Source organism: Trachinotus anak, unplaced genomic scaffold, assembly GCF_046630095.1.
Source record: "Trachinotus anak isolate AG129_WGS33_773 ecotype Australia unplaced genomic scaffold, CSIRO_AGI_Tana_v1 ptg000031l, whole genome shotgun sequence".
NCBI classification, from domain to species: domain Eukaryota; kingdom Metazoa; phylum Chordata; class Actinopteri; order Carangiformes; family Carangidae; genus Trachinotus; species Trachinotus anak.
Genome location: NW_027273882.1, coordinates 8,171,775 through 8,193,140, shown reverse-complemented (window position 1 = coordinate 8,193,140; position 21,366 = coordinate 8,171,775). Strand labels below are relative to the sequence as shown.

General features: G+C 42.7%; 2 protein-coding genes across 2 annotated transcripts in view; one reads left to right on the top strand and one right to left on the bottom strand.

The window, feature by feature from the left end:
• LOC139612264 (myelin transcription factor 1-like protein) overlaps window positions 1-9,230 on the bottom strand; it is a 60,191-nt gene extending 50,961 nt beyond the window's left edge. Inside the window, exons 1-4 of the mRNA XM_071467664.1 lie at window positions 9,047-9,230; window positions 8,859-8,913; window positions 8,233-8,266; window positions 2,506-2,568 (exon numbers count right to left, since the gene is read on the bottom strand). Coding sequence (XP_071323765.1) covers window positions 2,506-2,568; window positions 8,233-8,266; window positions 8,859-8,913; window positions 9,047-9,067 — 173 coding nt within the window. The 5' untranslated portion in view covers window positions 9,068-9,230. The remainder of the gene's footprint in view (window positions 1-2,505; window positions 2,569-8,232; window positions 8,267-8,858; window positions 8,914-9,046) is intronic.
• A 504-nt stretch (window positions 9,231-9,734) lies between these two features.
• Window positions 9,735-21,366, top strand: part of rps7 (ribosomal protein S7) — a 47,828-nt gene continuing 36,196 nt past the window's right edge. Inside the window, exon 1 of the mRNA XM_071467674.1 lies at window positions 9,735-9,739. The gene's annotated coding sequence lies outside the window, so the exon portion shown is untranslated. The remainder of the gene's footprint in view (window positions 9,740-21,366) is intronic.

Sequence of the window (21,366 nt, the reverse complement as noted above, 5' to 3'; positions counted from 1 at the left end):
CCTGAAATCTGCTTTATTTATATCTGATTACCCAGAAGAAGTCACTGACCTGTTGTTACTAGAGCTCCAGAGAGAAGCCTGAGAGAGGAGATGTAAAACTACACTGAGATGGTTTTTTTGTGCCAAAGATGCTCAGTATACATAGTAAAAATAAGATAAGAGGATGTCATTTTAATTAAATATGTACCTGACTCGTTAAAGTGACAGAACGAGACGACTAAACTTAGGCTTCCTTTTTCAAAAGCTACAACTACAGGAGCTCCTGGTTCAAAACCACCAAGTTCACGAGCTTCAATTATTTCTATGATATGAGTGAAAGTTCAACATGGCTCTTGCCATAACTGATCTTCAGCATGAGGAACCAGCAGTGAAGTCGCAGGTCAATAAAACAAGATCATATGGAATAAAAATATTACTGAGCCCTTGGAATAATTGTGAGCAGTGAAGTAAAAGAGGGCAAAGAGGGTTTTTAAATCAAATCTCATTCATTGTTCTCCCACAAAAATATCATGACTTATCTGTTAAAAACATCTGTCAGAGTATTTCTAAGACAGTCTAGTTTTCTTGTGAAAGTCTGAGCTCTTATTCTGGAGTCTGACTCTCGTTACGCCTGACGCTGAATTTTCCTGGGCAGCTCTGTGCCCTTCGCAGCAACATCAGTCTGCTCTGCCAGCGATTCGCCATCCTGCCCTTCTCATTATCTCTGTGTTACCTCGGGCATCAAACCACTGCTGTCCTGAGCTGTGCAACCTCTATATGCCCAGCCTCCCACACACACACACACACACACACACACTAACCTCTACACTGAAAACAGTACTGTAGAGATGCTCTGAAATAACCTCAAAACATCTCGAGGAGTGCTTTGATTTCATTATGGATGTTTAAATCTGTTTTTTTTCCCTAAATAATGAAAACTGCTTCAGTTTCCTCCTCCACAGCCTCATCTTCAGCTTTCAAATGTTATTTTCTTTGAGTGAAAACCTCTGTGGTCCACTTCTGCTTCACTGCAGCTACATTTGGTCTGATATATATTTCACCTGTTTTATAACACTGTATGAGTTTTATGCAAAAGAATGTTTTTGTGGCTCGACAGTTTTACTTTATTAACATATTTGCATTAAAAACAAATGCAGACATTACATTGGCTGCAGTTTTCCTCCAGAGAAATCAAGACTTAAATACAACACAAGCTGAAATGACTCATAGGCAGTGTCGCTGTGCAGGGCCCCCTCCCCCACACGTTTGTTGGTAATTCTCTGTCTGCGTTTCCGCAGGCGACAGAGATCTAAGTCAGACACCATTGGTCCTGCAGTGCTTCAACCCTTCAGGCTGCAGGACGGACGGCCCTCGCTCGGTATGACCCGGGGACTTCACAGCTCTGCGCTCGGCCTGATTGGTTTTCTATCTGCGGCCCTGTGACGGGCCGGTGGATTTCCTGACTGGAGGCTGCGAGCTGCCGATTGAGGAGGACTGAAACCGTGATGTGAGCTCATTTATTGTTGCTCCAGCTCGGTTTCTGAGCTGCTGAGTGAGACGTTTGAAGCCTACAGGCAGGACTGGAGCCAGCCGCACCGCCTTAATGGGGTTTTTTTTAACAATCCAACTCAAAAAAACATCTGCACAATTTTCTAATTTCAATTTTCTTTACATGTTCAACTTTTGTTTTTATATCTAATGTGAATTTTATCCCCTTAATGCTCTTACAAACTAACAAAGAAATAAATCCTTTATTAATCAATTTAAATTGTTTGGTTTTTTTTGTTTGTTTGGTTAGTTTTTTTTGCAACTAAAACAAATATTTAAAAAAAATTAGATCAGCCTTAAAACTCACATTCAAAAGAAAACAGCTGGCCCTGTCACTTCAGACAACCCAGTGAGAAAATGAAATCCAGGCTTTGGAAGATTAAATGTGAATTTAGTATCTTCAAACCTCACTGAATAAAGCAGAAATTGAAAAATTACAGTTTAAAACTGGTCGAAAACATTTCAATTAAATTGATTTAAGCAGATTTTATTGGAAATTTTGTCAAAAAAAGAGACTCTTCTTTTTATCTTTCAAAATAAATGTTGTAGATAAATGTGAAGTTTTCAATGGCTCAAACCAGAAATCTGAAAATCTGAATTCCTGGCACAAAATTTAACATTTAACAAAACACACTTTAGACAATAACTTCTTTTCATACAGAGTAGCATCTCAGACATCCTCAGACCTCAACAACAACTATCAGGCTTCATGCAAAGTCATTTCCAAAAACTTCAGGCCTGAAGAAAACGATTTAAAACCTGGACATCAGGTTCAGTGAGACTCCAAACATAACAGTGTTGGAAGAAAATGGTGTCGGACCAAACTGCACCAGAGAAGTCAAAGGATCAGGTGACGCTGCTTCGCTTCGCTTCCATCCAAAGCTACAAACTTATTTTAAATTAATTTAATCATCACAGGCACCAACTGAAAAAAGTGATCAATCTCCAAACGTGTCCACTGAGACAATCTGCTCGTACCTGCGGTGTCTGGCGTACTTCCCGCTGACGTGGCCGCTGCCATCACAGCCTGGGGTGGGACAGCTGAGGAGGAAACACACACAGTGAGAACACACACACACACACACACACACACACACACACACAGCAGCAGCAGCAGCACAAACTGTACAGTGGTGTTGGGTGAATGGTTCGGATCCACGGCTCGTTCTGCAGCTCTGGATGTAGCGAGGTCGGTGGTTTATTGGTGAAGTGATGATGCCTGTTTTCTTATTGAAAACATGAACCCTGTGCTTCTGCTTATTCCAGGGTTTCCTCAGGGGCCTCTGGTTAAATTTAATACCACATCAAATCTAATTAAGCAGCAGAACGGATGGATGGATTAACCATTTAACGATAATTAATTCTTTTTAGAGCTGCAGTGATTCATTGATTAATCCATCAGTCATTTTTACTGGTTTTGGAGATAAAATTGAAATTTTAGTTCAGTAAATTAAAGCTTTGGACTGATGGATGGAAAAAACAAGAAAAAGAGATGAAATATTCAAGATTTTTGAAAATAAAATTTAAGACTTTTTGCCTTTTACTGAGGAAACTGAATCACTGTTTTTTAAGAGGTTTCATGTCCTTCGGACGCTGCTCCTCCTCCCTCCTGATCGTCAGCACAGAGAATAAAGGATGCCGATGATAACTCTGTTGTAAAATCCACTCTCTCAGCGCCACAGTGTTGTGCTTCAGCCGTCGACATCATGAATCTGTGACACACATCTCACCGTCACCTGAATCGACTCCACCAGCAGCAGCAGCTGATCATTGTGTTGCTGTTTCCAGTCTGAACCTGCTGGAGACTGCAGCACGGCCGGTTTATGAGAAAATGGGCCCCTGGGCACAGACAGATAAAAGGCCCCCCCCCCCTCCCACATCAGACCGAATCCCCCAGACTGAAATTACTACAAGTCACTGCATCATTTCTTGTCAATTTGTGTTTTTTTTATGGTCATTTTGTCAATTTTGTCTCTTTGTTGTTATTGTGTCTCTTTGTAGTTGTTTTGTGATCAATTTGAGATCAAAGTTCTGTGTCTCTTTGTGTTAATTTTTTGTCTCTTTGTTCTGTCGCTCTGTGTGTCTTTCTTATGGATTTGTGTGTCTGTGACAGTTTTGTGTCTCTTTTTGGTTGTTCTGCCGCTCTTTGTGGTCATTTTGTGTCTCTTAACTGAAGTGAATATTAACAGTCATTTCATAGAGAGGCTCCAGAGGCCCGGGGGTCCCCTGACCTCGGGCCCTGTACCTGGTGGACCGGTTCACTGATCCCTCCATGAACCACAGGAAGCACAGTTAACCTGGTCTTTCCACGGTTTGTATTAGCACAGAGAGTTAGGGAGGGGAGGTAAACTGTTTTAATTGGGTACATTCTGTTAATTTGTAGAAAATAAACACGTCTCATTCAGCTGGTTTCATCGTCGGCAGCAGGCTGAAGAGTTTCTGTCTGAATGGGTTTTTAGGATCGAGGCTGCAGCCGGCAGCAGAGCTCTCCAGAGCTCTGAGTCACGCTGCTGCAGCTTTCAGGCTGCTCTGCCCCGAAGACACGCAGACCGCCGGCCAACGCACGCTGCCTGGCTTCAGGGACTCACACGCCCGCGACCTCCGACCCCGCACTGCAGAGCTCCACCCACCCTCCACCCAGCATCACCTGATTTATACGCTCTGACTGCGAGCTAAAATGAGAGCTGCGTGAAGATAGAGGTGAAGATTTAACATCACGAGTGCAAAGAGGCAGAGGAGGAGGAGAGCGAAAGAGAAAGAGGAGGAAGGCAAGAAGGTAAGGGAGGAAGAGGATGAGGAAAGACAGCAAGGAATACATGAGGAATGAGAGGACACAGAGAGCGAGAAGAGGGAGAGGAGGAGAATTAGGAGGAGGAGAAGATATAGATGCAGGGTGAGGAATTGAGGCGGAGGAGGAGGAAGAGGAGGACCAAAATATAGCAGAAAGAAGGTGAGGAAGAGAGGAAGAAGAACAGGAGGAAGAGGAGAGGGAGAGAAAGTAAGGGGAGAAAGAGGACGAGTGGAGGAGGCGATTGGCTCAAGGTGAGGAGGCTCATCAATCAGAGCAGGAGCAGAGAGTGATAGTGTTGCCTTATTGATCCCAGCTCTGTGTGTGTGTGTGTGTGTGTGTGTGTGTGTGTGTGTGTGTGTGTGTGTGTGTGTGTTTGTGAGTATCTTCACTCCCCTGATACGATGTTAAACACACGTTGCAATCATGGAAGAAAAAAAATTCCCACAATGCATCAGTGCAGCCTTAATCATAACCTTAATCATGTTTCCAAAGCATCTGAATGTTTCTGACAATAGAAACTATTTAAATTATTTTTTATTAATTGAGAACTAAAACTGACAAATGACGGGACAGTGAAGATTTGGAGGACGGGCCCGAAAGCGAAACCTCAAGAAAGGCTGAATGTCCAGACACATTAGAAAGCGGCACAGCAGAATCAATTCTCACACAACAGCTGGTGCTGGGAGCTTGATGAATAGTGATTACTTCCATTGAAATTAATAGACTTTTGTGAAATTTTGCCATAATAAAAGACTTTGTGCCAAAGAGCTCCATTGTTCCTGAAATGATTACAGACATGTCAGTGAGTCACACTGCTGCCCTGGGTGACATGTTCCTCCATCACCATGAACACACACACGCTGTAGTTTGTTATGACTCGGTCCCACACACACTGTCCTGCCCCAAATACTCACTAGGGCACCAATTGTGGATTAATCCGCTGCTGAAAATAGTCCCCAACAAACACAACATCTCCGCCAAGATTTATATTACAGGTGGATCTGAGCTTAGAGCCACAGACACTGTAGAGGCTTCAGAAAGTACTAGAGATCCCACTGTACTGTCGTTAAGAGGAACCTTCGTTAAGAGGAACTTTCGTTAAGAGGCGTTCTGTTATCAGAGGCGTCAGTATCTTGTCCCGTCAACATTCCCGCCTTCCAGCCTTTTCATGGGATTTGCTGACAGTAGCAAAAACATACGATACAATCAGCCAAATCCTTCAACATCACACGTGTACTTGTAATGTCACCTACATGGGAAACACTGCAGCTGTGTCCCAGTTCAGTGGCTGCATCCTTCATTACTGGTGCACAGTGAATCTTGGTTGGGCCACGAAGGATCCACCTGTTGGAGCCTTGTAGGACGCATTTCTCAGCCCCATTTGAAATGGGACAGTGTAGTCATGCCGCTGTGACGTGATCAGCCTTCATATGCAGCCTCTGAAGGATGCAGCCCCTGAACTGGGACACAGTCTGCATCTGTTATTTAAGAGCACTCTGCTGCATCCTGCTTCAGTTTTTTATTTTTCATAATCAGTGTCTTCTTGGCAGCACATTTTTTCTCTCCATTTTCAAAGTGACTCATCATGTGATGATGGGAGTGTTGATTTGGTTGCAATGTTATCAAGGTGCTTCTGCTTCTTCAGCTCAGGCTGCAGCCAGAAACATATCCAGCACACTGAGAAATGGATCAGGATTTGTCCCGATCCATCCGCCAATAACTTCATGATAACATGTCTGCAAGTTTTGGTATTTCCTGTGCACAAATAGGGGTTTTGGAAACAAGAGGAAAGGTCAGGGGGGTCACAAAAACATTAGGAATCATCCTCCAGGAACCGTAAATTTCCACAGTAAATTACCCCAAAATCTGGTCATTAGCTGTTCTCATTAGCCTCCTCAGCTCTCAGGACTAAATCATTTATCATCAACCTGGAGTAACAGTGTGATGCAGCAGAAACTGCAGCTCTGATTCCCACTGAGCTGACAGATGTGATGTGTTTATTTTGCAATTTAAATTAAGTCATGGAAGAATTTTAATATCAGAGCCACATGTTTCGTTTTTTTTTTCTTTTCCCCAAATCTGCCACATCACACCACAATGACAAATTAATTTCTACATGTTTATCCCTGCAGATTAGTCAGATTAGTCCGTGACTGTGATAAAAAATAAATAAAACTGATGAAAATATTCAATGATGCTTGTGACGTACTTACAGTATTTCACAGTATTTACACTATGAGTCATTTCTGTCATTACTGCTGACTTCAAAGCTTCTCTGTCCGTGTCTGGCTCTGGGTGCGCAGCCCTCAGCAGCACCCGTCAGATTTAAATTCTGGGTGAATCACGCTGAGTTTTCTGCTCCTCTGCTCGGGGCTCACACGGTGCAGACAGGACATGTTGTTTACAGTAAAGCACTGACCTGGATAAAACCGGGTTCAACCATAATCTGCTGCGCACACCAATATTTGTCAGTTTTACTAAATGAGATTATATGAAGCAGAAACTTCCCCCTTCACACACACACACACACACACACACACACAGGTAGCAGCGATGTTCTCCATTTACAGTCAGCTGCTGTTTCTCTCCAGTCATATCACAAAATGCTGGAAGTCAAATAATAAAGAATTGGTTGAGTTTCACTGAAAAAACTGTTCATGTATTAGACAGCAGGGTCTCACATTAACCCGACTCCCCCCCCGCTGACCAGCTGTTGGAGGTCACAGCGTCGTGATTTGCTCTCAGAATTACAGCATCCATCTATTCACTCCCTCTTCCCCCCCAAAGAGCCGGCGTAGCTTCCATATTTCTGCAGGTGCCGCAGCAATCCACCTATCAATGTTAGGATCGCTCATGAACGAGGGAATTCATCGTTTTCTTTAAGAGAAAACTCCAAAGGAGGAACTCTCATTCGAGCTGCTTCGTGATCAGCTAACATCAGAGGTCAAGGCCCAAATTAGCCAACGCGACCATATCATCTGCACAGATGTCACAGTGAGCCAGTGGTGCAGTGGTGCCTCGATAGCTACGCTCTGGCTTGTAGGGGCCATTCTTCTGAATTATGAGTCGTCTGTTTACTTCAAGTATATTCTGCTGCCATTTTCAATGCACAACTTTTACTTTTAACAGAGTATTTTTCCTTTCAGAATCTGAATACAGCATTCATCAGCTGTGGTGCCGCAGCCACCAGTGCAACGTTGTAGTGTTGTCTCCTTTGTCCTCCAGCTCGTTAGTGTTGTCATTGTCGTTGTGAGACTGGTTTTTCTTGTTGACAAAGTTTAACAGCATGATTTTGGCAGATTGGTGATGGACAGATTATATGAAAGTGGGCCCCTAGCACAGACAGATAAATGGCCCCACATTTCTCCTATATAGGGCCCCAGTACTGAAGGAGACACAAATCAACTACAAACATGTATGGTCCACTGGACTCCTCTCAAGTCACAAACTCTCCAAAGCCCAACACTCAATAAGAGCAATCTTGAACTTATTTCAATGAAAATACAAACACATCAATTAAAAAGCTGATACTGGATGGTTAAACTCCCATGACCCCTCGTTCAAGAGCAATGAGTCAGGTCACTGCTCCACGACCAGGACAGAATCCACAGCCAAAAAACACTCAGGAAGGTCAGAGCTTCCAGGCAGGCCTCTCAAGATTTCTCCACCACTGTCCACCTGTGTATTGGAGTCAGTTTTCACCTGACGCATAACTGGCAACACGCTGGACCCTTATACATTACTGTGCTGGGCCCACAGCTTTACAAGATGATGAGTCAAGTTATGAGACATGCTAATGACAGAAGTCTCTTGGTATTATTTTTTTTGATCAGTGCAAAGTGATGCCTCAATGCAAAACTAAAATGCAATAATATTAGTGCAATACAATGATGGATGAGCAGAGGTTTACCTACCTGAACAACTCCTGTGTCACAGCTTCCACAGCAGCTACACAGAGATAAACAGAACAAAATGATTAACATTATAATAACTTCAGTCTTCAGCTGACAATAATGAACACAAATACTGCATGTGGGCTTCAGAATTATTAATAATTATTTGTTATCACTCTAATTTAGCACAAGGCAGTGATGAAGTTGTAATAAAACTAAAGAATTACTTGCTGAAGTATTTGTGTTACAGAACATTTCACACAGTGTACATCAGATTAAATATCATACATGCACTGAAATATTCTGATGAATATCTGACAATCTCTAGTATCCTGTTGCTCTGATTTTGCTACTTAAGAAAATAATTTACTGTTGAGAGACGAAGATGAAAAGGAGACTAAGTGTAACTACATTAGCTAAAGTTAACTTATAATGTTAACTGCTTTCACACTAAATCAGCCATTTTTTATTATATTTCTTCTTCTTTTTTTCACAAGGGACAATTTCTTTGTATGTTAACACGAGTAAAAATAAGTGGTTGAGACAAGAGCACTTGTAACAGAAGCTGACATATTTGCTAGCTGGCCAGTTTAGCCAGCTTTATTAGCCTGTTTCACCCGGGGCGGTGAGTCAGAGCAGACTCATACCTCGCACTCCTTTGGATCGTGTTCGATGGCGTTTTTCAACTGCATTCACCTCCATCTGGAGAAGAAAACACAAATTAACTAGTTATTTAAAGTAACAACCAACTAGCTGTCACTTAGCAACTGAACAATTTGAAACCACTTTGAACAATTCACCAACTAAGAACAGAAACAGCTGCTTAACTACTTACTAGCTGCTTTAAATAACTCATCAACTATAGTTGGCTACAATAGCAGCCAACTAGCTACCTAGCAACCACTATCAACAATTTAACAACTACTACAATAGCAACCAATTAGGTGCCACTTAGCAACTGCTTAGAAACCACCTCCTGGAAACCTAGCAACTACAAGTCAGGGCAACCACGGAGCAACCAAGTGCAACCACACTTGCAATCAATGCAGAAGTCTAACACTCCATAGTAATGAGTTAGCAAAATACCATTTACTACATAGTAACGCAGGCAACTATTAACCAATAATCTGCAAGAAACAAGTTAACAACATCTCAACACATTAGCTACACTTCTGAAAAGTGGTAGCTAATGTGTTAGCATTAGTAACATGGTTAAAAAGGTTCACGTTAAATCCTGTTAAATGGTATAATTACACAATCTACTATCGTAGAACTGTTTTAGAATCATTTTCCCTGGTTTTGTGAAGTGTCCCATTAATTTTGCATTTTACTACCAAGTGAAATTTCAGTTAGTCCATGTTTAAGTTAGTTAACATGGTGCCACCTTTCCACACCTTTCTATTCTAAATTCAGATGTGAAATAACCTGTTGTCACCACAATCATGAGATTCATTCACACAGGTCGCTATTCATTCTTTATTAATTCTGATAAATCACCAGTTAGCTGTGTCAGGGCACCTGGTCAGAGCTCAGAGCGGCACCACCTCAATCTGTTGCTGGTCTCGTAGCTGAAGAGTCTTTCTCCTAAAACACACTTTCAGAGGCCGTCGTCCAAAGTCATGATCTGAGAAAAAAAACACAGCAGCAGCGTCTCAGTTTCGCTGGATGTCAGATTCATGTTGCAAGAATCCAACCTATCAGCAGACTGTTTGTTCTGAAATGTATAATGGTGATATGACATTTAAACACTCGGGAGACTCCACTTGAGAGAGATCATCTACATATTTTTACTGATATTTACAAATGTGACATTTCATTCATTCAGTCAATTATGTGTTTCTCCAGAGAGGTCTCACAGTTTCACTGCTAAATGCATTTGTTTAACCCACAATATGACCTAAAAATGATGCACAAGACGACCAACATGGGCAAGAGAAGTCGCTCTCAGCAGTTTTCATGCTCCTGGTGTAGTGAAGGCACGACACTAGTTATGAACTTTGAGACTGGAAACTTTGGTAGAACACTGGTTTTATTTTGAAAGGACTAGAGGCTAACAGTGAATTACCAGTGGAATCACCACTTAGCAGAATTTTATTTTGGTGGCACAAACCAAATAGTTAGACATGAGCAAAATACATAGCAACTCTTACTGCTCTTTTACATCCAAACGCCGAATTCAGTCTCTGTGGACTGAATTTAATTTGAGTATTTTAAAAGCAGCCAATATCAGTTTCAATATGAACAACAACAGTCATAGTCTGAAGTCATTTTTGTTCCTTTTCTGCACAGACAACAATGGACTGGCAGTTGTAGCACTTCAAGGCTCGGATACTAAGCCATATGCTGAAATCACTCCACAACAGACGCTCAGTGGTTTGAGATTTTGGAAACGTATTTATCGTTGTTTCACGTCATCACTGACGCACGTAGAGCTGCACAATGGTCATTTTCACATCTATAATCTATCGATTTAGTCAATCAACAGAAAGTTAATCTGCTATTTTGATAATCAATTAATCATTTTAATTCATTTTTTATCTAAGAATGACAAAATTCTTCCCTTCCAGCTTCTCAAATGTGCATATTTGTGCACATCTGTGAGACTAAATTGGGATTTTGGGCCGAACATCTGAAGATGTCGGCTTGGGCTCTGAGGATTTGTGATGGACATTTTCCACCATCTTCTGACATTTTGGTACAGAAACAACCAATCAAAAATAATCGACGGATTAATCCAGGATGAAAATAATCATCAGTTGCAGCCCTGCACTGTTGGTTTGTTAGGAGTCTGTGTCTGAAATCTTTCCCTGTTAGTGCACTGGTTCTACTGTTACTGCCGTTTTATCTCACTGTCAGACTCTGAGTGTGTAAATATATCCACCATATATAAATATTAATTCAACAACTGAGTGAAAAAAGGATTGTATATGATTCCCAATTCAATGCACTGCATTTGTAGATGTGAAAGTTACCATTGCACAATAAAGTGCTCATGCTTTCAGTGATGAGTCAAAATATCAATGCTCACAACTGAGAGTCGATCACATGGGAGAATCTTTGAGGGCACGATACTGTAATACAGCAAAAACCTCACACTCAAATAAGATGGTGAAGGGTAAACATAGAGCATCACATAATACAAGGAGTGGATCTGGACTGATAGGTGATTTTATGCAAAGGTGAAAAAATTACAAATGAATTCCAACCAAAACTTTTCTTTTTCAAAATTGTAAATAACACAAAACTTTCATTTTCATTTTGAGCTGAAACAATCAAAATAAAACTCCATGAGATCTCGCTGTGAGCGTTTCGACACAAACAGCAACATGAAAGCCAGTGAGACAACAGTGAAACAACAGTTTGATGATGAAGATGTGAGCGCAGCAGCTCTGCGTGCTCCTCTCTGCTCGGCTGCAGTGCAGCTCGGGGGGGTTGCAGCGTTAATATAAATGTAAATTCTGGACAGCCTCGCCTGAACTCTCAGCCGACTCCCATTATGTTTCCACGGCACACCGAGGCCGGGTGCATCTGAGGCTGCCACTCCACAGAGCGCGCTCCAGCGCACCCCACATCAAACAGTCTCCCTCCCTCCGCTGTGAAGAGCTCAGGCGAAAAAAAATCCTCCGCCTCCCTGGAAACTATACGACTGAGTGGGCTGCTGATGTGTGTGTGTGTGTGTGTGTGTGCTGCAGTGTGTGCATGTGTGTTCCTGTGTGTGCACATCATGTACTAACCTCACAAGTATGTGTGTGTGTCTTCATGAAAGTGTGTTTCCATAGGCTGTGTCCTTGTTCTGCCTCTGCGTGTGTGTGTCTGTTGTGTTTCTATCTTTGTGAGGACCAGTTTCAGTTTTGAGAGTGAGGACATTTTTAGAAGGACATGACCTTTTGTTTAGTGAGGACAAATCAGGGCAGGACATTTTCCAAAGTGAGGACACTTTGGGGACATTTGGAAATGTTTGGACAGTGACAACATTTTTGGTGGAGAAACAGATTTTTGGAAAGTCATTACAGAATGTATTTGGAAAATGACATTTCAGGGAATGAAGGACATTTTTGGAGAGAGGGACATTAGAATGAGAACATGGTTTCAGAGGCAGGGAATGTGTCAGGGATGACGACAGCTGTGTCTCAATTCAGGGGCGGCATTTCAACCAAGAGATGTGTCCAACGGGTGGATTCTCCGTGGACCAACGTATCCCAAGATTCATCGCACACTGGTAATGAAAATAATACGGCGGCAAACCCCACAGACAGAGAGCCTGAGGGTCACACTGTTACATGTAAGTACTGGGTTTCAGCTCAGTTCAACAGCAACAGTGATGCCAGACCAGTTGGTCTTGTCTCTATGAAGGACACACCTTTGTCCACCGTGTCCACTGAAGGATGCAGCAGCTGGACTGGGACACAGCTTGTGAACAGTATCTACAAGACAACATGTATGATAATGGTGTTCTCTTCTTCTTTTATGGACATGTTCCTTATTTACTTTAATATTCTGAAAGACAAACTTGTGTTACTGAAGTAAAAGTCAGTGTGTGTGTGTGTGTGTGTGTGTGTGTGTGTGTGTGTGTCACAGTGTCCTATATGGCTGGCTTGGCGCTGTGTGAAGAGGAGCTTCCTGCTGTTTAGTATTCAGCCCAACACTCTGCCTGTCTGGTACAATATGATGCAGAGCTCTCCTATACACAGTCACACACACGTCAGTGTATAGGTATGTGCGCACACACACACACACGCACGCGCGTGCACACACACACACATAGACGAACGCAGAGGTTCACCCACTTGGGTGCAGGGGTATAGAAACGAACACTGTGTACCGGTGTCATTTCCACTGTGAACACAATCTATTGTCCCACTTCCACAGAGGCCTGGGGGCTGCTGCGCCCCCTGCAGGGCAGAGCCCACGCTCTGCCTCTCATCACAGACACAAACTCATCATCTTAGAGCAAAGAACCACTGACGCCACAGCCAATTACCAAAGGAAGCAGGACAGACTGTGTTCAAATGTTCAGGTAAGTTTCAGCAGTCAGGTAACTGCCAACAGAGCATGAAGCATCAGTACTGTTGCTATGGTTACCTGTTCTTTGATATGCCTTGAGTACTGATGGAGAACAGTGGTTAAACGGCTGTTGACCAAAACTACAGTCTGTGTGGAGCGACCTGATAAACGCTCTTCACAGGAAACTGCCAGCAACAAGTGTTTTCCTTTGTCGTAGAACAGAGTAACGTGGGTAAACATAGGTGTGCTGCTCAAACATAAACTCACATTCTACACATGACTGTCTGTTAACCAGGCTCGTTTATCTGGTTTTGGTGATTTGCAGGTCGGCGTGGGTGATTCCAGCCCAATGAATACGATATTATAATATATAATTAAATTACTGTATTTCATGTTTCAGGTTTGTTTCAACTATTCAAAGTCTTGTTTGTCACATGTCGATGTACAGTGTACAGTCAGCAGAGAAACAAGGGTCAGGAAATATTGCGATATTCAATATTGTTAAATATATCTCAACCTATCTGTCGGTGAAGATGTGCGGATTGAAACCGAGATGTACAGGTGTAAAGTTGATGTTTTACTTCATCTACTTTGTTTCAGCAGCATTTTGCAACTGATCTTTCAAAGTAAATGTCAAAATAAAGGCGCAGTTGTTTGCTGATCTGATGCCAAATAAAACCAGTTTCTGATGGTTTGGTTATGTTTCGGCACAGAAACAACTGGTGGTTAAAATAACAACTTTTTGAGATTAGGGAGCTCTGGTCACCATGGTTACAAAAATAACCACATAAGGACAGGAAATGACTGTTTGTCGGGAGGAAACACGAAGCGAGTGAATAGTGGTGGACTCTTAGGTCTGACATTGACCGAACCGTCTACACTGACCTCCTCCTTCTGCAGACTCTGTGTCTCTATAGTAACATTTTCTCCCATAGTTGCTCCCAAAAGTAAGAGGTCGAGTTTTTCCCGAAACGACTGATGCACGAAGCGACATCCTGGACACGTAAAAAAAAAAGAGCTTTAAAAGTGAAATTGTTTGAATAGACTTCAGGGTTATTGCACCAGTTTAACTGAGGCGCCACAATAATGGCGGCTTGTTTACTTGTAAACAAACCAATAATTTGATAAAAATACACTGTATAGAAAATTCAGAAAAAAACACGCAACTACATGAGGACACACACAAACACAAACACTCACAGGCAAATGTTTGTGGGCCCAAACAAGCAAGAACGCACACACACACACACACACACACACAAACACACACACACAGCAGCCAGGTGAGGTGTGTGTTTGCGGCAGAGCCAGACAGCAGCTCAGTGTTTTATTACAGCAGAGAACTTTTATCAAACCGAACAAACAGAAACACCTGGTGTGTGATGTGACGCTGCAGCGCACAAACCAAACAACACAACCGAACAGAGACACACACACACACACACACAGACAGGGAGGGAGGGAGGTGCGGCGCTGCTTCAGGTCTGTCTGCCCAAATCTGTCTTATTCTGTGAATCTAAAGGCATCGAGAGCTTTGCTGCGGAGGCCGTGGAGATGTCGACTGGTTGGTTCGAACGCTTTAACCTCTCTGTCCTTTTACTTCAATTTATTTTTGAACATAAACTGTTTGCTAGACAGCACGTTAGCTATAGCATCTGTTTAAAAAAAAAAAGACAGAATGGACCTTTAATTAAATGGACCTTTCATTTCGCTGTGACAGACCGATGTGCAAACTGCTCTGCAGCAGCTCAGCCTGGTGTAAAGGCAACTTCCCTCCACCTCCTGTGCATCAGCCCCACTCACGGTTTCCATGGAGACTGGACTGATCGGGTGATTAGCCACATCAATTAACCTCTGACCAATCACAGGCAGAGCCCGAACGGCAGCAGCTATCTGTGATCTGCAGATACGATCACGGCTGGATTCAGACGTCTGAACACTGAGATACAACAAACGGGATCAATGAAGTTACAGTGGAAGTCAATGGGAGTCCCTCACTAGCAACTAAATCATAATAGGAGCATATGGGGTTGCTACAGTAACAGATACTAGATTGCTTTCCTCTATTTGTTTTGTTTTTATTTTATTTTCTTGTCTTTTAGGACCAACTCCATTAAGTATTTTTTAGTTTGATTTAAATATTGTCATTACCCATTGATTCTGGAAAATGGAAAATTAAAAAAAAAATGAGTGAAGAATTTGTTTTTCATTTGTTTGTGGGCCCTAAAAAATAGAAAATTACTTTGTGTTTTCCTGTTTTCATCCTGAAGCAGCCACTCTGAAATAAATCTTATTCATGTTTTCCTGTTATTTTTAGTCCCTTTGAGATTTCTGCATTTCCATCTCTGCTTCTCCTGCAGCGTCCACTGGCCATAATGAACCGGCGTATGCTTCATGTTCACCTCTTAAACCTTGTAATGGTTTGTAATGGGAATGTGAAGCGGCCACTCGGCAGATTTTCACGCCTGGACACGAATGCACCGGCGGCTTCCTAACCCCGGCTCGATGACCAGGTCTTGTGGTGTCATGTCAGCACTTCAGAGGAGATAAAGTCCTCTTCAGCCCTCAGACTATCTTCTGTCAGAGAATATTCACTTCATAACAGGAACCCATCCACTGTGAGCGACTGCACACTCTGCAGGCTCAGTTTGGATTGCTGTCACTCAAATACAGGTACAGGTCTGTTTCTGTTGTCGGACTAATGAAGCGCTGTAAAAACAGGTCACCTGGTTGAAGGTCGCAGACTGCTAACGAGCTAGCCAAGGCCAACAGTCATTCTTGGGCTGTTAGCAATCAGTGAGTCACCAAATCAGTTCAATCATGATGATGCTGAGACAAGTTGCTCTTTTATACTCTGAACCACTGAAGAAGTCATAAACTTAAAGCTCCACCCAGTCTAAAGGTAGATGTCCATGTGTTTGTGATTATAAAGCAGGTCTAGTTTCTATATTAATACTGTGAAAGTATCAAGGCCTCAGTCCACAGAGAAATGCACACAGCCTGTATTCAGAAACTGAGCCTTAAAACCAGCCGTCAGGACTTCTGGAACTTTGTGATGTCACAACAAAGCAGTCACTGCTATCAGCCATGCCCCAAGCCCCGCCCACCATCCAACCTTGCAGGATTTGGTTTCTCTGAGAGTTTGTGTTAATTACTTGACTCTCTGAAACAATCAAAACAACGTGATCAAACACATCTTTACAACAAATGATCACAACATAAACTAAAACAGTTCAGGTCTCCCCCGAGTCCCTCAACAAGACCTGGCTACCAGCTGCAGGACCTGCCATAGGTCAGTCTATCAAATCATGTCGACAGATTTGATATTTAATGAACCTGGAGCTTTCAGGGCCTCTGGTCAGTCGCTCGCTGTGCCTGGTTGGTGATCCAGCCTCGGTGCTGCCGACCTTAAATCAGCTCACTGCACCAAAGAGGAGAAACCTAAGACTTGATACTTGAAGCGATGATGCAGCTAATTGGTGTAACACTGGTTTACATCCCTCGTCTCAACCAAACTGACAGTTTTCCCAGCGCAGACGTGGATTTAGTCGCTACAGGCCTCTCGGTCTCCATCATTCACCTCTGTTAGTGCAGGGCAGGGGGCGGGGCTGAGTGACTGACAGGTTGAGGGGTGGATGTGGTCAGTGTGTGAAGCTTTAATGATCTGTAACAAGCAGACGGGGCAGGTTGTCAGTGGCAACAGAGATCCACAATCATTACTCCAGCTTGAATTAGAGAGAGAGAGAGTGTGTGTGTGTGTGTGTGTGTGTGTGTGTGTGGGGACAGAGAATGTCGAGCCAAATCGGAGGTGATGCTGCAGATAATTTCTCACTTCTCACTACCAACAGAAAAACAAGGGTTTATTCGATGCACAGTTCAGAGATGAGAGATGTCACAGGTGACTAACCGTGGGGAGGTCAAAGGTGAGAGGTCACAGCAGAAGAGCAAATTAAAAAAGTTTCTCAGCAAACACAGCTCTGAACTGGATTACACAGGCATTCACATAAATGATTTTACACACACACACACACACACACACACACACACACACACACATCACGAACAACATCTACCTACGATGAATCACTAAAATGTGTGAGCATGTGTCGTTATTTAGTGTGTGTGTGTGTGTGTGTGTGTGTGTGTATGTGTGTGTGCGCCGCTGACCCCCATTGATCAGAAAGAGATAATCAGATTGATGGTTGTCTTGGCAGCAGCTCAGATCTAATAAACCACAGACACACAGACAGACAGGCTGAGAGACAGACAGGCTGAGGGACAGACAGACAGACAGACAGGCTGAGAGACAGACAGACAGACAGGCTGAGGGACAGACAGGTGATTCAGATGAGGTCTCAGTGGTTTGACTTGACAGTTTCATCAGCAGCGCGTCAGTAACCTCTCAGTCTCGTGTTAACGTCTCGTTCAGTTCTGAGCTTCGTAGCGTTTCCCTGAAGCTGGACAGACAGAGTCCGGATTAGGCCTGAGTTTGGCCCTGAATCCTTCACCTCCGTCTGCGGCCGATCTGTCTGTTGCTCAGGTTCCTCCGGATTGATCCAGCTCCTGGATGATCGTTGGATTTCTGGCATGACTGAAATCTCAGTCAGCTGTCTGCATTTTGAGGACGTTATCAGGTCCGATTCCTCACAAAGATAAACTGCGGTGAGCTCGTTTGAATATTACCTGAGTCGTATTTTACACGTTGTGGTTGAAAGTGGGAGGGAAGCTGCTGTGATGTGAAACTGAACTGCAGCACGACTGCATGTCGTCGGCATCTTCCAAACATCTGCAGCTCCAGCTCGTTTCCATTCACAGCAGCATCACATAAAGTAAAGCTGCCTGTTTTGTCCCTGCTGCTGAGGACGCCCCTGTCTATTTGAATTAACTTTATTGAAACTGTCACTGGACACAACCGACCTCGCTTAGGTCCAGTGTGAGATCCTCATCCGTCCAGTGTGAGCAGATTAAAACATGTACATACATGATTTAGAGAAACTGAATGTCAGCGCATTAGAGAGACGACTACAGGAAGAATAAACAAAGGGATATGAGGTGTGGAACTATGTGAGCGTTGATGGTGGCTGCACCACTGAGCGTGTCATGAAGCTGCCTGTCAAAGCCAGCTGGGACTGTCTGTGTAGTTTAGCCTGCGCAGATAAAATGAAGATATAAGGTCTGCTCTTTGCTGAGGTGAGGGTAGGATTTAAAGGCAGTTTAAAGGTACATTAGGTCTGAGTTAGAGGAAGGCATCCTGCAGTCATGGCTACACAGAAAATAAGTCTGCAGCACGCTGATTGCAAATGTTGGCGGTGTCATGTTTTAATATTAAAAATAACATTTTCTTTTTTTGTGAAGCACTTTTCAACGTTGTTGCTCAACGACTGATTTTGGGAATGAAATCAGATAAGAATGAAAACTACAAAACACAGTAACTTTCATTCACTGGCGCTGAAGCTCAGATCATCAAAGAGATGCTGCATCAGCTCTGGGATCATTCTGAACCCACAGGTGTGAATGGAGACTTCGTCTGTGACCAGCAGGCTGGTGCGACTGGTCGAGTGTAAGGTGAATATGTGCTTTCACACACAGGTGGTGTCAGGCTGCAGAGATGAGGAGGGTTCATTTTGTTCTGCAGTTATAAACAGTCACCGGCTCTGGTCCATCTCTGCCTCTCTCTCTCTACACAGAGCAGACGGGAAATAAAGGGAGTTTTTTCTTTCATTACTTTTCACCTGAGTTCACCTGGTGTCTTTGTTTACACAGCAAAACATCCAGGAGAGAATCTGCCGTGGTTCATGCAGAGTCAGAAGAGCAGGTCCAACAGACAGATATTTCGACCTGTCTCCACTCGTTCTCCATCTGAACTGAGGAGGATTGTTCTCTCCCCAGCAGGCAGTCTGCACCCAGATCAGCTAACACAGTGACTCTCAACCTTGTGGGAGCAAATGTCCTGTCGGCTACACTTCCTCCATCACCAGCAGAACAAAAATCATCAGTCACTCAGCTGATATTACTGCGATGACTGAGTAGGACTGTCACTTAAAAAAAAAATCAAATTTGAATAAAGTTCAAATGAGGCGCAATTCGTTCGATGAATTTGAAATTTGAAATTCAATAGGGAATGTCAGATGTTTCAGACGCCCTCTGCTGGATCACAAGACAACTTCAAACAGTCTGTTGTGTTCACAGACTGTAAATTATGAATTCAAACTGGTCAATCAATCATACTTTATTTTATTTTCACACTTATTACTTTATTATAGTTCAAATATGAGCTTTTCCCCCCACGTTTGAAAAAAAAAAGTTAAATTTTGGAATAGGAAGCGACGGCCTTTCCACTGCGTGATGATGGCAGAGAGGTGCAATAACAGAATCAGAAAAACAGAGGTATTGATTTAGTATGATTAACTAATTCATATAAAACCATGACCAATCAGGTTCAAGACTATTTAACAAGTCCTCCAACCTAAATCAACAACACCGATCACTGGTCCTTTAACAGTCCTGTGCTTTGTGGACTCATGCATCCAACTGATGTGGACTGGGTCTAACATCAGCTGACTGAGTCCTCTGCTCCACTGGAGGTCTCCTTACAATAAAACGTAACTCTGGGTTCTGATAAGCAGACAACTCACAGCCTACTTCAGCATTTGATCCACAATATGACACAAATAGTTTTGTCAGACAAACTTCGGTGCCCAACACTAACCAGAAAGAGAAATCTGGCTTCAAAATGAAAAAGAAAGGAGGCGACAACGAACAAAAATCTGTCAGGAAAGACAAACATCAGCAGCTTCTCTCCTTTAAAACGAAACATCTGTTCATATAAAGAGTGTGTAGACAGGCTCCTCCTTCAGTATCTACACATGGACCTGAACCTTCAAGTTTCACTCATTCATTTAAAAGCACATCAGGACCAGTAGGGTCCAGATCAGACTGTGGACTCACATCCAAACCTGCAGAACAGCAGCTTTGACAGTTATCTGGCTCATGACCGGGACGTTCTGGGATGAATTCCATCATGAACTCATTTTCAGACACAAATGACACATTTTCTTCAGCTCCGACTGTGAACATACAGACATCACCCCCTCTTTGGTTCTGTCTGTGCAGCCAAAGTTCAAACCAAGTACAACTTCCTAATTTTATTTTCACATACTGAAATTTTTCTTGCAGAACGATGTTTTCACATCTGCTGAGGAGGGAAAGTCTCTGTGCTCACTTTATTCCTTAATTCTTATTTTCTTTACTTATTATTTTCTTTTGACTGATTTATTCACCTATTCACTTGTGGAAGGTGTTTCTTCATCGAGCCAGTGTCTACTTCAATATTTCTCTGTAGTAACAGTCCTGAGGGACGACTGTCAGCTCTGCAGTCTCAGGGTTCACTGTCAGAGAAACACTTCAGTCCAGAAGATCATCACCTCAAGAAACCACCAAAAACATGGAAGTAGTTTCAGTTTGTACGTATGAGCATGAGCTTGGAGCCAATCATGGGCGAGCACCTAACTAACACAGGTGTGATGTGGAAACCTGAGGCCTCAAGTGCACATATTATGTCTGGTAGTTAAACTTTTGATATTAAAGCAACAGAGAAGGCCTAACTGTAATTTTAAGATTCTTTTTAAAGGTAATGAAACTTTTTTTTAGAAAAAACATCACACACAAATTATTAATTGAAAAAAAATTTTTTTATACATCTGAAATATTTAATCTAATAATTGAATTCACTGATTCTTCAGTTTTGTTAATGATGTTTTTCCTCCAATAGAATACTGTTACTTCACAAACACTTCACGCAGCAGAAGTCAAATTTCAGTTTTCAGAGTGAATATTACACGTGTCACGATGCTACGACGCTGATATGATGCTGCATGTACACGATGAACACTGAATACTGAGGATAAACTTAATAAAAAGGTGCCAAAGGTCACTGCACACTTACTAATTAGCAGCACAGACACACTTCAGCTGACTATGGAGGCATTATGGCAATATTACACTCTCTGACACCCTGTAGGAATATAAAATATTATACACAGTGGCCCCAGCCTGAATTATCATATCCTATCAAGGTCTATAGGTTCAGTACAGAGAACAATGCAGGCTTCATGGCACCCTGTAGGAACATTAGGGAAATATTACAGAGCA